General features: G+C 49.4%; 6 protein-coding genes across 6 annotated transcripts; 4 read left to right on the forward strand and 2 right to left on the reverse strand.

Annotated features, from left to right (window-relative positions):
- The first annotated feature begins 1159 nt into the window (after positions 1 to 1159).
- Positions 1160 to 4145, forward strand: ONS95_012076 (uncharacterized protein). Its single transcript, XM_058505686.1, has 4 exons — positions 1160 to 2503; positions 2550 to 3129; positions 3232 to 3460; positions 3535 to 4145. Exons 1-4 carry the CDS (start codon positions 1365 to 1367, stop codon positions 3738 to 3740), a joined length of 2154 nt encoding a protein of 717 aa, XP_058358209.1. The 5' UTR covers positions 1160 to 1364; the 3' UTR covers positions 3741 to 4145.
- Positions 4146 to 4681: 536 nt separating this feature from the next.
- ONS95_012077 (uncharacterized protein) lies at positions 4682 to 7904 on the reverse strand (the record flags this gene model as incomplete). Its single annotated transcript, XM_058505687.1, has 6 exons — positions 6651 to 7904; positions 5911 to 6477; positions 5501 to 5863; positions 5205 to 5451; positions 5113 to 5151; positions 4682 to 5061 (listed from the first exon to the last, which is right to left on the reverse strand). Exons 2-6 carry the CDS (start codon positions 6418 to 6420, stop codon positions 4682 to 4684), a joined length of 1539 nt encoding a protein of 512 aa, XP_058358210.1. The 5' UTR covers positions 6421 to 6477; positions 6651 to 7904.
- Positions 7905 to 8730: 826 nt separating this feature from the next.
- On the reverse strand, positions 8731 to 9464 carry EMP24 (p24 complex component; the record flags this gene model as incomplete). Its single annotated transcript, XM_058505688.1, has 3 exons — positions 8731 to 8963; positions 9013 to 9220; positions 9267 to 9464. The coding sequence occupies 3 exons, from the start codon at positions 9462 to 9464 to the stop codon at positions 8731 to 8733; spliced, it is 639 nt and encodes a 212-aa protein (XP_058358211.1).
- Positions 9465 to 10302: 838 nt separating this feature from the next.
- On the forward strand, positions 10303 to 11432 carry ONS95_012079 (uncharacterized protein; the record flags this gene model as incomplete). Its single annotated transcript, XM_058505689.1, has 3 exons — positions 10303 to 10450; positions 10513 to 10757; positions 10808 to 11432. The coding sequence occupies 3 exons, from the start codon at positions 10303 to 10305 to the stop codon at positions 11186 to 11188; spliced, it is 774 nt and encodes a 257-aa protein (XP_058358212.1). The 3' UTR covers positions 11189 to 11432.
- A 1302-nt stretch (positions 11433 to 12734) lies between these two features.
- On the forward strand, positions 12735 to 13628 carry ONS95_012080 (uncharacterized protein; the record flags this gene model as incomplete). Its single annotated transcript, XM_058505690.1, has 4 exons — positions 12735 to 13040; positions 13113 to 13298; positions 13366 to 13399; positions 13501 to 13628. 4 exons carry the CDS (start codon positions 12735 to 12737, stop codon positions 13626 to 13628), a joined length of 654 nt encoding a protein of 217 aa, XP_058358213.1.
- Positions 13629 to 14153: 525 nt separating this feature from the next.
- On the forward strand, positions 14154 to 14961 carry ONS95_012081 (uncharacterized protein; the record flags this gene model as incomplete). The annotated part of the gene is made up of 4 exons (XM_058505691.1): positions 14154 to 14351; positions 14430 to 14615; positions 14705 to 14738; positions 14834 to 14961. 4 exons carry the CDS (start codon positions 14154 to 14156, stop codon positions 14959 to 14961), a joined length of 546 nt encoding a protein of 181 aa, XP_058358214.1.
- Between the last annotated feature and the right edge of the window lie 123 nt (positions 14962 to 15084).

A 15084-nucleotide genomic window follows, 5' to 3' on the forward strand; every position in this document is an offset into this window, starting at 1 on the left:
TTGTGACTTCGGAGAAATGCGTCGCACAACAAAATTTGGCATCGAAATGCGTTCGCAGTGTTGCAAACAGCTGAGTGGTCAGGCTAAATCGACCTCATCCACATGGTCAAAAGGATACTCAAAAGTTGGTGGGCGAGCACTTTGGGAAAAGGTACTCCGCGAGTTACGTGCAGAGGGTACAGGTACAGGGCAGAAGAGATGGAACAAGCCGGCAAATGCCAAGATATCAATAGCCTCAAACAGTCGAATCTGAGATGCGGAAAAGTTAAAATGCTCTCATGTCGACTGGAAGCCTCTGCCAACTTGAAAAGGGGCAGTTCGGGACGAGCCTCGGACTGCAAGCTCGGCCAAACAAATGATGCGAGGTAAAGCAGCAGAGCAGCAGAGCAACAGCGGGAGGGGCGATCTTTGTGTTTCTGAGGTTTGATTTTGTCTGGTGGTGGGCAGACTTGCCTCCACATCGCGGGAAAGGCTGGAATAGGAAGCCTTGCACCTACAGTAGTGTGGCACTGTGGGCTTGATTCAAGTTAAGGTACCTGTGACTCTGTGATGTGAGAGCTGGTGAGGCAAGGGGACATACAGTAAGGTGGAGGGCGATACTGTAGAGAACCGCCGTTAACGTGGACAAAAGCAGGGCAGAGATGTGCTTCCGGACAAGGACCAGGGGCCTTTGGAGATGTGGTTGGGGAGGTCAAAGTGCATGGGAGAATGGTTGCAAGTGCAGTGCAGCCAAAGCCAGATCGCAGAATCCATGATACTGACTGATTCCAAGCTGTTGTATGAGTGTGTTGTAGAGTTGTCGTCGTCAGTTATCTGCACCAGATGCACAAGACAACAGTCAGCATTTCCAGTTCGTGTTCTACCTTCTCTTGGTTCTCTTGGTGCTCTCACTTGTCCTCTTCCAGCCAACTGTCTCAGCCGTCTCCGTGCCCATCCCAAAATATCCACCCACACGCTCCACTACTCTGCAGCAGGCCACTCCAGTGACTCCACCCCCCTCGCCCCCTCGACTAGGTTGCGCTGCAGCCAGTCAGAGAGCGTCTCAGTCTGGCAAATAGCGCCAAGCAGCCAAGGCAGGAGTGCCGTGCCTCGTCCCTTTTGGCCCTGAATGGCTCTGGTGCTCCGCTCCTCTTTGATTCTTGGTGAACAACTTCAAACATCCACGACCTCCTCACTGCCACGACGACCACCACTCAACCACCACCCATCCACGCCCTCATCACGACTCCATCGCTTCGGCCGCACCTAGTCCACGCCATTGATGAGTAGTACTTGACCTCCGAGTCCCAGGTCCTCAGCTGGTGGATTGGGCGTCACAACAAAAGGAGCAACTAAAGTCTCGGCATTGCGGGAGAAGAGTGGAAATGGCTGGTCCTGATCGTCGGTCGTCGACGGGAGTCGACAGGAGAATATCGACACGCTCTTCCATCCTGCCTCAACAGAGGACGTCGATGCAATTCGATGACAACGAGATTGATGACGATTATGATTTACAGGCGATGGGAATATCGGATGGCTTCCGTCCGCACGGTGCAATGACAGGTCACAGTCGAATGTCGTCTCATGCCTCACAACATCTCACAAACGGACGGAGAACACCCCCGCCTCGACCCTCGAGTACGACAAAGCCCCAGGCAATGGATACATTTGCTTTGCGTCACGATGGGGGAATGGGGGCCAGCGTCAGGAGGAGTTCAACGGCTGCAACGAATTTCAACGCTCCAGCCCCGACCAGATCATCAAGTGTGTCCACAGACATGCCGTATATCAGGCCAGAAAGTCCCTATCGCGGACCTTCTGGTCCATCTCACCCATATCAAATGTACCCGCAAGAGTCACGCTTGGCTAGGACAGCTAGCATAGCAACGACTTCGACGGTACCAGTTCCAGACAGGCCATACAACGGCCCTGGTGGCCCGACGCATCCGTACGGAATGTACCCTCAAAATACAGTACCTGAAGCAGAAGCAGCGGATGAACCTAGTCCATTGGCGCCTGTTCCAGTCGGGTTCCCTGGTTTAAATAATAATTATCAACGTCGACTAGGTCCGGAGGGCGAAGAGATTGCCGACATGATAGGACCAGATGGACACACCGAGCAGCTTCCTCCATATACCAAATATCCGGACGAAGCATTTGCCAGGAAAACACGGCCGACTGTAGCAATTCCGGTCGCTGGCGCTGGAGGAATGGGTCTTGCCACGCGAAATCCGGAATTCGCTTCCCGGGAGGATCTCAACTCTCCCTCCCGACAGTCTACACGTACCTTGAACTCCGCGGTTAGCGAACATCAAGTAAACATGGCTGCTATTCAAATGTCAGAGAAGCCGGAATTGAAGAAATGGCAAAGGACAGCACGGAAGAAGATCTGTGGTATCGTTCCTTTGTGGGTAATGATCCTCGTTGTACTGGTTTTCATCATGTTCGGAATCATTCTGGGAACTGTGCTCGCAGTATTGAAGCCCAAGCATCCGAACAACAAACGCCCTCCAGGCAAAAGCCCGTGAGTTGTCTAAAACCACCATTTTGATACGAACTGACCCCAATAGACAAAGTATTATCGTAACAACTATGACTACTACCTTTGATGCCACACCTCTTACTGCCGCGCCCACAGGCTTGCCAGATCTCCCCACTGGAACGTTCGCGTTACCCATCTCAGCTCCTTCGGCTATTCAAAACAGTTGCTTATCCAACACAGAACAGAGTGCAGCATGGAGCTGCTCGATACCCTTGACACCGTACACTATCGTGGTGACTCCATTGGTTGGCGCCGGTGAACTCGCGAATAACGAAGTCAGTTTGAGCCTTGGCAACAACACATTCGGTGACTATTACGCCTTTGGCACACAGCCCCCGATCCTAAACCAGGACCAAGTCCTGAATCTAGTAACTGATTCCCAAGAGCCCGGGAAAGGTCCTGCCTGGTTCTTTGAGATGCCCTACAACAAGGTTGTTATCTTGCCAGAAATTGCTCTTACTGCCCCTGGCGCAGTCAGTAAGCGGGGGTACGAAGCGAAAGAAGACGGTAAATCTTCAGGGGGCTTCATGCGAAAGAATGTTGCACAGCCTGGAGACAGGCCTTGGTTCTGCTTCTGGAATGGTACTTTACTCGAGGCGTTTATATACGTAAGTTCCCGTCCTCTCTAAGCGCATCAGACCTGAGCACATTGCTCTGCCTTTTGGGGTTATCAGTATTTTGTTTTCTTCGACCCACTAACATCTCTGTAGGTCAACCTGACCAGCAGTGCAGGTCGATTGGCCTCCACATCTCCAGCCTCTGCTGTAGCTTCTCTCACCAGCTCCTATGACGGTTCAGTACCATCTGCAACAGCCGCCCCGTCGTCCGGCTCGTCTGGATCTGGCACCACCCAGCAATTCAGATTCCCTCCTGCGTACCCAAATGTTCTAAAGATTGAGGAGCGTCGAATCCCAGGCCCGCAAGAAATCCCGCCATACTGTAAGCCCCATTCTAGCATGACCTCCTTCATAAGCCTTTCCAATATAAATCAAGTCAAGCTAACATTCAAACAGGCGTCCAGCACATCATTGATGACTACGGAGCAGCAACAGTCGCAACAAACAGCACCGGGCAGCCCGTAATAATCTACCTCAACGAGACGGATTCCTCCGTCGCCTCCGAGATGGAATCGAAGCGCGCTTACCTTGATCAAGAGTCCGGGATAAGCACACGGGATCTCGACTCAGTATCCTGTGGCTGTGTATGGTTATGGACATGAAAAGCTGGCATATTATAGTGTTACACTTTCTGTCCGTCTTGGTTTCTCTGGTGTCTGGTCGGCGTTTGGATTGGGATAAAATGTACAGCTTTGTTCGGCTTTGCATTCGGCGTTTTGGGCTATCAGGCTTGGAAGATACAGCTTTTGTTACCTCTTGTGCTTTTTGGGGCGATTTATCTGATCTGGAAAGGAAGGCATTCTCGTTTTCCAAGCTAGCAAGCAAGCACCGGCGGCCTAGTTGAAGATTTAAAAGCACTGGCGTGCGTGCTCTCGTATGAATTCATTTAGGGTAGGATAGGATATTGCGGTTTGGGTTGGTGGATGATCTGATGAGAGGGATGGCGGTGGCATGGTAATTGATATGTATTTAGCGAATCATGAATCAAAAAACTATTTGGACGTCTGAATCTCAATTGCTACTGTTCCATTCTTTACAATAGGCGACTCGAAAAGTGCTGTTTACTGTCCTCGCTTAATCAAGGGTTTATGATCTTTCTCTGATCTAAGAAATGGCAAGCGCCATATCCAAGAATATGCTTTCAAAGAGATCCGTTTGTGGAAGTGTGAGCGTACCTGGTAGTAAAAGCATAGTAGTCTCTCCTTTCCCATGCTAAATTTACACCTTGGCAGTCATTGCCTCATACGATACGACAATTTCAAGATTCACTCCAGTAGCGTGCTGATTCATTCCACTCGAACAGAGGAAAGGAAAGAGAACATTATCCAGGCGAGCGACAACACCTCTCGACCCTGCCGTCTGCATATTATACCATAGGGAATCTCGATATATTGGCACTCGTACACTTTATTCATAAGCTAAGTAACAGGAAAGAAGCTCGATATATTTCTACCTTCTAGTCAACATACCAAATCCATCCCAAGGATATACAGCCGAAACGAACCCCCCCTTTCCTCCCCTCCAACCCATCCATCCCATCCTCCTACGCCCCAGCAGCCGCCACAATCTTCTTCCCCTTAACATTCTTCCACTCAACAAAACACGCACAAATAACCGCAATGCCACCCACCGCAATAGGAATAACATAAGCCTGCTGCAAGGCCATCATATACGCGCGCAACACGCCGGGCAGATCATCCGGCGCCACCACGTTCTTCAGGTACGTCGCTCCGGCCTTGATGACTAGTTTTGGGTCGACGCCCGGCGCGTACTTGGGGAGGTTGGCGCTCAGGCCGTTGGAGAAGATGTTTTGCGCGATCGAGATGGCGATGGCGCCGCCGAGGGAGTTGAAGAAGATGGCGATGGCGTTGCCGGTCGGCATGTCTTTAGTGTCGAGGACGACTTGTACGGCTATGAATGGGACTGGGGGGGTTGTTAGCAAGGAGTCACAGAGATTGGTACCAGAAGACTTACTCTGTACACCAGCACCGGCACCGAAACCGGAGAGAAGTTCTAGATCATGTCAGTTTTGCTGTATTGGAGTGATTGAACTGGCTGGAACTTACGATAGCCAACCCAAACTCCTGTCGAGGAATTGACTTGGAAGGTGTAGATCAGTCCAGCGCCGACGGTGAATATGGCAGCTCCGCCGATCATGAATGGCTTATACCATCCTAGCATAGTAATTGCGCCACCGACGAGGATGGAAGCAAAGATAACTGATCCCAGGTAAGGGATCGTGCGGATGCCGGATTCTTCAGCAGTGGTGCCTTTCACTGCTTGGAAGTAAAAAGGTACGTAGAAGATATGTGCCTGAGAATCATCAGCTTCTGTAGTGGCGAAACCTTCTTACAGAACTTACATAGAGTCCCATAGACAAGAAACAAGAGTACAGGCTCGCAAATAGCACTGTCCTCTGGCCGAAGATCCTTGGCGGAATGGTAGCTCTGTCTCCTCGCCGAAATTGCTGCACAATGAAGATGATAATTAACAGTCCAAAACCCAAAAGACAACCCCATACCTTCGAGCTTTTCCATGGATACGTTGTGCCTCCCCATTGCAGCGCCAGGAGCAAGCAGACGATTGCACAGATGAGGAATAGAGCACCGAGGAGATCAATCTCCAAGATCTTTTGCTTGACTGTCAGTCCGGAGTCTTTGCGCACTGGTGGCTTGAAGAAGAACCAGACTGCTACAATAGAGACTGCACCGAATGGCAGGTTGATCTAAAACGTTTAGCAGGTTCCCACACGAAACGATGGGAAGAACATACCCAGAAACACCACCTCCAAGACACTTTATCGGTCAAAGCTCCTCCCAGTAGCGGTCCCACAACGGAGGAAATACCAAACATACTCGACAGTGCCGCGATAAATATTGGTCGCTTCTTCAACGGAACACTAAAGCCGACGATCGTCATGCCTCCTGAAAAAAGAGCACTTGCTCCAGCACCCGCTACGGCACGACCTACGATGAGCATGACGGAATCTTTTGCTGCGGCACATAGGACTGAGCCGAGTTCGAAGACGACGAGAGCGGCTATGTAGGTGTATTTTACGTTGAAGTAGGTGTAGACTCGACCGAACGAGGGTTGTAATGCGGTGGTTGTGAGGAGATAGGATGAGCCATACCTGGCTTTGTTAGTATATACTTGAATAGAATCTATCTTGGTGGAGAAATGTGGATGATGTCTTCTTTGATCACGAGCGAGTGCCGATTGTTCGGGAATCATGTTGAGGGTGTTGAGAAGATAACGGATAGAAAACTTACCATCCGACATCATTTAGTGAGTCAAAGACTGATGTGATCTTTGGAATTGCAGTCGCGATGATGGTGTTGTCTATTCAAAGTTAGAACAGTCAGTCAGTCCATCATATTATCACGCAAAGGAATTTCAAATTTTAGAGTCGTCAAGTTGCTGTCAAACTCAGTAGTCTCAACTGCGTGTCGTTGATTGACCAAACATGAAATAATTGAAAAAATCATAGCTCGAATCAATGAGAAGTGACTTACCCAATGCAACTGTAAAAGTCGCTAAACATAGTCCCAAAGTCAACAATCCCAATTGATATTTCCCGGGATACACAACCCCATCTTCCTCCTCACCATCCGTGTTCTCATTGCTTGTACTTGCATGTCCATCTCCACCTACCGGGATCTCCTTCCCATCCTCAAGAACATGTGCACCCTTTTCATCTTGAAGAGATCTCTTCTCCGCATCACGCTCATGTTTATCTTCATGATCCAGCGGTGGGTCCCTCGGATGATGTTTAGACGAAGCCGCAGCCTCCTCCGCCTTCTCAGACGGCTCACCCACAAACCCAGTCGCGCCTAACACCGGTACATTCTCAGGAACCGCAGACGAAGGAGCATGGCCGCCCTCATGAAATGTCGTTGGCTTATGCTTCTCGTTGACTGGGTTGGTCGCAGTCGTACCAGACGTGTTGGGCGGTGCAGCGTCGGAACTTGCCATGATCTGGGCGGGAGTGTCGGGGAGCGCGGGGCTGTGATTGGATCTCAGTGGGCGGATCAAGCCCTTGGGGGACCCTCTGAACCCCCGTCGGCGCAGTGACAGAAGCTTTTGGCGAAAATGCGGGGGAGAGGGAGATATCGTTGTGTACGTACGCGTGCGATGTTTATTGTCGCACGCTTGTAAGTCGGTTCTCTGTGATGGGATGAAGAAGAAATGGAAACATAACGAGAAGGAGAGGGAAGGCAGGGCGTGAACACTTGTTTCCCTCCTTTTTCCCTTTTGCCTTCACGAGTACGAAACGGAATGGCGTTCTTCCGGGCAGATCTTTGAGCGTTGTTCACCCGACTGGACCAATAGACGGGCGCAATACAGACCCGAATACGCTGAAGACGGCGGCGGCATCCCTCGCAAGGCTTGACTGGCCTGGTGGCCTGTCTGCTTGTTTGCCCAATGATCTCGGTTGCAATTGCTTGCAAGGCTTACGACCATGTTTCTTTGGAAGGCTAGAACCGCAACGCTTCTGCAGCCGAGGGAGGTGCTTTTCATTTGGTGATTGGCACGTTGATGGGATGTGAAAACCGTTGACAGGTCAAGGGTTACTTTGAAGGCTAAATAGCCTGAGGAACCCTTGGAGCGCATAGTCAAGAAAGAGTATATGCTCCGATACCGTGGACCTGGACCTGGACCTGGACCTGAACACAGCGATGAAGAAGGTGCCATCCGATCATGAGGCTACGCTTGCAAGGGAATTTTGTAAGGCACCCAAGTATTGCTGGAATATTACCTACAAGATAGCACAACTTGAGCACGCGAGCAAGCCAGGGACTTGCTTACTATATGAGAGCTACTCACAGCTGCTGTTGCAATTTCGGGAGACGGCTGTCCGACATGCCTATTTTCTACATTTGACTTTGTCAATTATTCTTTGTTTGAGGACGGCTTTAGGATAAGATGAAAAGAAAAGGCTTTAGAGCATGATCCTTGTAACTCGACAAGAAATATCAGACTTCTCAGAACTGGCTGACCTCTGGCAAGGATGAAGCAATGACCACAGACAGCTGTGCGAGAAGTGCGAGATATACTTGGTACCGCCTATACTGCTGACAAAGCGATCTACAACAAAGGCACCTGACTCGAGGATGTACAGTAGAAGAGCAAACTGATAAGACTGCTAGTTATGGCACATGTAGTCACTCCCATATTGACTTTCTCGCGCCAAGCGCTAGCTGTCTTTGTGGATCCGCTGGGGTCCAAGAATCTGCATGGGAATAGTCACAGTTCCACTTAGAGCAAGCACATTGTGTGCAGCCACAGAACGTGAAGCATGCACAGCTATACCGCGAATTGTCACCTGGCGCCCATTCGATTGCTTGCTTCACTTAGAAGTCCAGCATGGTCCATCACAACCTCGGTTTGAATCGTGCCTCATATTTTCCTCTCAGAATGGTATGTTGTTTTTGTCGAGGTAAATTACAGGTCAAGTGCCCAGCTTACCACAACTGGTCGTACATCATGCTGAATCATTCCATTGCACCGGTATGCTGATTGCGCCGCCCAAAATGTTTTGAAACCCAACCGCTTTCCTTCTATACAACTCGCTTGACCTTTGAAAGTCATCAGTTACCGACTCAACACGCCATAGCGCTCGGAACTGTTCTTGCCTACCTCGAAGAAGCGTTTCAACCACCAGACTTGGAAGATACCTTCGCCGACCAAGACGCCCATCTGGAACATGCTCCACCACTTGACTCTTGAGTTTGTGCTTTCTGCGGTGTTTCTGTGTGTTCTTTCGCGGACGACGATATAGGATTGTTCGTCCTTGACTTGGGCAAGAAGTTCGGAGAGTTGGCGGACTGGGCATTCTTAGTATTGGTCACAATGACGAGGAGGATATGTGCTTACCTTCAGCCTCCAATGGGTCTGATGGGGCTTCTGCTTCTGGAACGTAGACTATGCCGTGGACATTGAAAGAAACGTCTTTGCTTGATGCAGACCAATGCTCATTACTGAAGCAGTAGAGATACTTGCCATCATGCTTAGCATCAAATGAGTGATCTCCATTGGAAACAGATCGTTGATGTGTTTCGTAACCTCCAGTAGGATTTTGAATCTGCCAAAATTAGCAAGCGCTTCCAAAGAGGGACGAAACACCATACCCAGAAGTCCACATGCAAGTTTCCTGCGCTTCCAAATTCTCTGTCGCCAACTTGGAATGTGACCGTCATCTTATCGTCCTTGTGCAGCATTTCGTGAAAACATTCTCTGCCGTGGGCCGCAAGCTGGATATTATGCGCGACAGCGGTCCCTAGCAGGCTGATCGCCGCCAACAGTATCGAAGAAGTCGAGAATCGCATAATGAATGTGGTCGGGTTCCGAACAGAGAAGAGTGGTGGAGTTGTGAAAGATCTAGGAGATCGCGCTATGGAAACGTGGTAACTCCCGTGCGGCTATCTGGTACTGGCAGACTTAGAAAGGGGCAAACGAATGCAACCTTCGAGTACTGTTGTGGTTGGGATATGATCTCTAGAACTGATAGGACCGAGCGGATGTCTATTGGTGATTTCGAGGCGTGCAGTGCGATTGCAGAAGTGAAGCCCGAGCTGCCAAATATCCAGACCCAAGATGCAATCCAGGAGAGCCTTGAGTGTCCGTCAACTTTATTTCGCGTTGACGCCAAATCGACGGGCCCAAGGCGGTTAGCGCATAATTCTCAAGAAAGCGCCTTCGCACTTTGCGTGTCCTCACCTCCCAGTCCTGCTCCCACCCCATCTTACCGACAATCAACAACTCGCTAATACCCTCACATCTATCTCCACCTGGTCATCGTCGACCTTACGGAACTGTAAGCTGCCCTCTCTGTCCTTTCTGCCTCTTTTGCCGCCTCCCTACGATGCCGGTGGATCTTCAAATGCGCTGCCTGCGCATGTGCCCGGCCGACGGTCAGGGTGGTCAGGATACAGATACCGCTCTCTACCAGACCCATCCATGGCAGCCTATCTCTCGCCCTACGATTCACCGCCGCAACCTATCGTAGCGTGGCATCTGTCCTTTATTCGACTCGCTATATATATCTTATCTCAGGACTGCCTTTATCGCAAATCCAGTGCTAACGTCCTTCTTCCCCAACAGAATCGAGTCTACGCAAGAGCGAACCAGATACATACCCCTTAACTCTCCACACAAACCGCAATCATGGGTCTTACATTCTCAAAGTTGTTCGATAAGCTCTGGGGAAAGAAGGAGATGAGAATCTTGATGGTTGGTTTGGATGCAGCCGGAAAGACCACAATTCTATACAAGCTGAAACTTGGTGAAATCGTCACAACTATTCCCACGATTGGTACGTTATCTCTACGATACATACAAGGCCATCATCTGCGACCTACCGCTGACCATACCCAGGTTTCAACGTCGAGACTGTCGAGTACAAGAACATTCAATTCACCGTATGGGATGTCGGTGGACAGGACAAAATCCGACCTCTGTGGAGACATTACTTCCAGAACACCCAGGGTATCATCTTCGTTGTTGATTCCAACGATCGTGATCGTGTTGTTGAGGCTCGGGAGGAGTTGCAACGCATGTTGAACGAGGACGAGCTGAGGGATGCCATTCTTTTGGTCTTCGCTAACAAGCAAGATTTGCCAGTATGTCACAGAAATCCAGATCAACAAAGACCTGACTAATCAACCAACAGAATGCCATGAACGCTGCCGAGATCACAGATAAGCTGGGCCTCCACAGCTTGAGACAACGTGCCTGGGTAAGTTTAATATTTGCTCGAGACATACCAATTCCTAACTTCCGCAGTACATTCAATCCACCTGTGCTACCTCCGGAGATGGTCTTTACGAAGGATTGGAGTGGCTCGCGCAGTCCCTCCGAAAGGCTGGACACCAGTAAATTTGGCGTCATCTCTTCCATCATTCGATTGTCTTCACGAGCTCCCAAAAATACAATCGAACAAACGTCCATACACCTTCCCATCTCTCGGTCAATGGTGCTCTCCATCACGAATCATTCAGGTCTCTTCTCTTCCACTTCCATAAGAGGCGCAAGGGTGGTCTTTGTACGATGAATCAAGCTGCTGAGTTTCCCTGGCTTTTGCATCACATTTAGCCCCGGAGGAAATTGCAGGGCTCGTTCTTCCCTTTATTTTTGCGCGCGCGGTGTCCCTTTTTTTTCGGCCTTTCGACTTTCCTACCTCTACCGGTGCAATCTTGTGTGTTTCAGCATGGTATAAAAGCTTGCGGTAGATGGAGGTTCATGGTAGTCTAGCCCGGAATTGATCCCACATTAGAAAATACACTCCCCTGTCTGGCCCGGAAATATGTGCATGCAAAGAAAACAGTGCAGCTTTACACGGACGGAAATATTTACCCCTCCATCAGACCTCAGGTAAGTCGGTAAGGTGTCACCAAGGGGTATGCGAGAGTCAGTGCTCTCGGCGAGTCATGATGGGTGTTCGATCAAGCGGCCAATCATCTAGAAGGGAATATGGTGGCAAATGGCGTCTCAAAACTGTAAGTGCTTCCACTACTGGATTTATGTTTAGTAACTGCTTGTCACTCGCAGTTCTTGACTTGCAAGGTTTCCACCTGTTGCACTAGCTGTGGATCATTCCTTGACTAAACAGCTAGGATGTCCTTTCATCCTCCAGTCCAAGCTCCAGTCAACACCAAATTCTCCTTAATACCTGGTCTGATAGAGGAATTGTATCCACGTATTGAATACTACCATGCAAAGCTCCTTCATCATCAGTAACCACCACCTCGCACATCGCTCATTAGATCGAATTATAGTCCCCCCTATCTGGACGTCATCACCCTCATCGGGTCAACAATGGCAGTTGCCACAAGGGACACAGACACTTGGCAGCTACAACCTAAAACAAAAATGGCTTGTTTTGATTCTTCTCCTTTCTTGCACCCATCTCTGCTCTTTACTCAAGGGCTTTTTGGTCTTTTGAGGGCAGACGGCGGCCCGTGAAGCGCTCGCTGAGATGTTGCCTGCCTGGGAACCAGGGATTACGCTTAGCGAGACTCGCTCTGAGGCAGTATTGGGCCGCTGTCAACAAATCCACAATCGATAAACAATACAAGACCAGAAAGTCCAACTTCTCACTTCACATTCAAGTCCGAGATTTGTGTCAACCATCAAAATGCCAAAGCCGTTGTCAGCCTCCTCATGTCTCTATGACGGAGTACCGACGGAGGTTTTCTCTGTCGTTGAATGAGCCTCCTTGGTTGAATATTTACCAATGCAATAACCTGGTGGCTAGGAGAGGAAAGAATGTGGACAAAAAAACTCTAGATTCTCAACTAGAGTTCTTACCTCTGTTGCTTTGGGATCGCTGTTGCAAGGTCAGCCTATCATGTTCGCAATGTCCTGTTCACTCGCGAAAATCACGCGACAATTTGACTTGCGTATTCACCTAAGGATAATACCGCAGCCTCGTCGACACTCGACATAAAATCATCCTTAGAATCTTCTAGCCTACAAGTATCAATAATCTCTTTCAACAATCCCCCTTATCCTCGACAGCTCCAGCTACAGTGTGAAGCTTCGAGATCCATCCTCCGAGAAGCACCACCCACTATCTTGACACCCAACCCACCTCCAATATGAACCTCACAGCTACAATCAAGCACTTGATCCTCCTCACGCTTGCCGTCTTCTTCATCGTAAGCAGTTCCGTAATCGCTGCCACAGCCGAAGACTTCAACGTCGTCAAAGGAGAGCTACTCCCCCAAGGCTTCGAATACGCTCCTCTTCGCATGACCGGCTCAATCGGCGATATCGCACTGAAACATACCGGTACCATCGAAGAAATCCTGGCCAAAGTCGCAGCTGAGAACCCCGGTTTCAAGGCTGAGGATATTCTCACTGCAGCTGGAGCCGATGTTGAAACTCTTGATATGCTAGACAAGGTATGCAGTACACCAGCTTCAAGTGATAGAAGTGCCCATTACCAGTACTGAGCTGATGGTGTCATAATGTAGCGAACCAAATCCGACTTCTACTGCTGGCCATTTGATGGCCAACCAACTTGGAGACCAGCTGTGAACAAGTATATCTCTGAGGGCATCGCGTATCTGAAGCGTGTCCAGGGTCTTTGCTGGGTTGATGGGCATAAGTGCTCTAGAATCAGCTGTTCGTGGGGAAGTGCTATTAGTTTGTGCAATGTGGTGAGCTTTCTCTTTCTACTCAAGTGTGGCAGCGTTGAGGAAGGCAAAAGCTGATTGTGAAATTTAGACACCTGTCACTAAAGGTCTATCCTGCGGTTACAGTAGGCCATCTCTATTTCCATCCCATTTCCTGGTTGTATTCCAATGAATAAAGGCAGCTTCCGACTACTCACAAGATCCATGCTAATGTTCGACTCTACAGTGGCTTCGTACGCTCAAGAGATCAAGGATAGATGTACCATTAGGGAGAGAAAGCAACCAGACAGATGTGGAGGGCAATTCTGGGACACTGAGGGCTACAATATCAATGTCTTCAATGACAAGTGCTGATCTGATCACTTGGGTACGTAGTGGTGGGATTGGGAGCGCTGTATCTTGGGATAGTGAATACTGAACGGAGACCTCAAAATAGACATGCGTTGCTTTTGAAGAACTTGCTACAACATATACTGTTTAGTCTTGGTGAATCGTTGCTTCTTCATTTCGTGAGTTGTTTGCTTCACCTATAGAGGACTTAGACTCTTCGGCATCTTAACCCACATCACCTTGTCCTCTGAGCTGGGTGGGCATTCATTCTGCTCTGAAACCGAATCAGTCGAATCAGTCTCATTCTCCACAGTAAAAGAACCAATTGATATTGAGCGTCATCTTTACGAGCGCGGTTTGTGTAGGCTAAAGCTACCGAGTCGTCTCTTCCAGTATGGTGAAGCGACATAGGAGCCCCTCGCACTCAGATTCATCGCGACACCTATAACTAGGCACCTCCGTATATCCCAGCTACAGACTCTCCCCTTCAAGAAATACCTCGAAACACACATAAGACACACATAAACCTACCTACAACTAACGTCAAACATGTACTTCCTCAAATCACACTCTCTCGCCTTCAAATACCTCCTCCTCCTTGCCTTTACTTTCCTCATCACCCTCAATACAACACTCGCCGCACCAGCTGACGATATCCAATCATCTCAAGTCGAGACTAAGAGCTTTGAGGTGGACAATGAGATCGTCGGCTTGAACATCACAAGCATGATCGCCGCTCGCGAGGATGTAAACAAACCCCCGCCACACCCCAGACCCCAAAACCCCAAAGACCACACAAAGGCAAAGCTGCTAACAACCCTCTAGCAAACCAAGTCCGACCTCGCATGCCTCCCTGTCCCTGGCCAGTCCGCCTGGAGAGCCGTCGAAACTCGCTACATCCGAGACGGCATCGCCCACTTGCAGAGAGTCACTAACCCTTGCTGGGTTGAGGGCCATGCTTGCTCGAGAATCAGCTGCTCTTATAAATCAGCTATCACTCTCTGTAATGTTGTGAGTTTAATCCCTAGATATTGTGATTGCATTAGCTAGAGGAGTTGAGGCATTGCTCAAATCGTATGGATTACTGACGAGTTTCTTAGACGCCTCAGAGAAAGGGTCTTTCGTGTGCTTACAGTAAGTCCATTTCATCACTGGCCACTCAACAACTATATTAGTGGCGTCATTCATCAGGGGGAAAAGAAAATCACTGATTTGTCATCTTTTTGCAGTGGCCTCATACGCACAAGATATTCTCAAGAGATGCACCTACGAAGTCGGCCTTATGAGACTCGTCGGAGGACAGGCATGGGATACGGATGGGTACAACGTCAACGTCTATCGAGACACGAGCTGTTAAATCGAAAACATGCTTTCTGAGAGAGCGGGCGAAGGCTACCTGATATGCGAGTTTGGAGATTTGATGATCGGTCACCTTTGAGTATATTTGGTAGCCTGTTTGCCAGCCGAATGGACAATGAGC

The sequence above is a fragment of the Cadophora gregata genome (assembly GCF_030347475.1).
Source record: "Cadophora gregata isolate MNR1 chromosome Unknown scaffold_6, whole genome shotgun sequence".
Classification (NCBI taxonomy): Eukaryota; Fungi; Ascomycota; class Leotiomycetes; order Helotiales; family Ploettnerulaceae; genus Cadophora; species Cadophora gregata.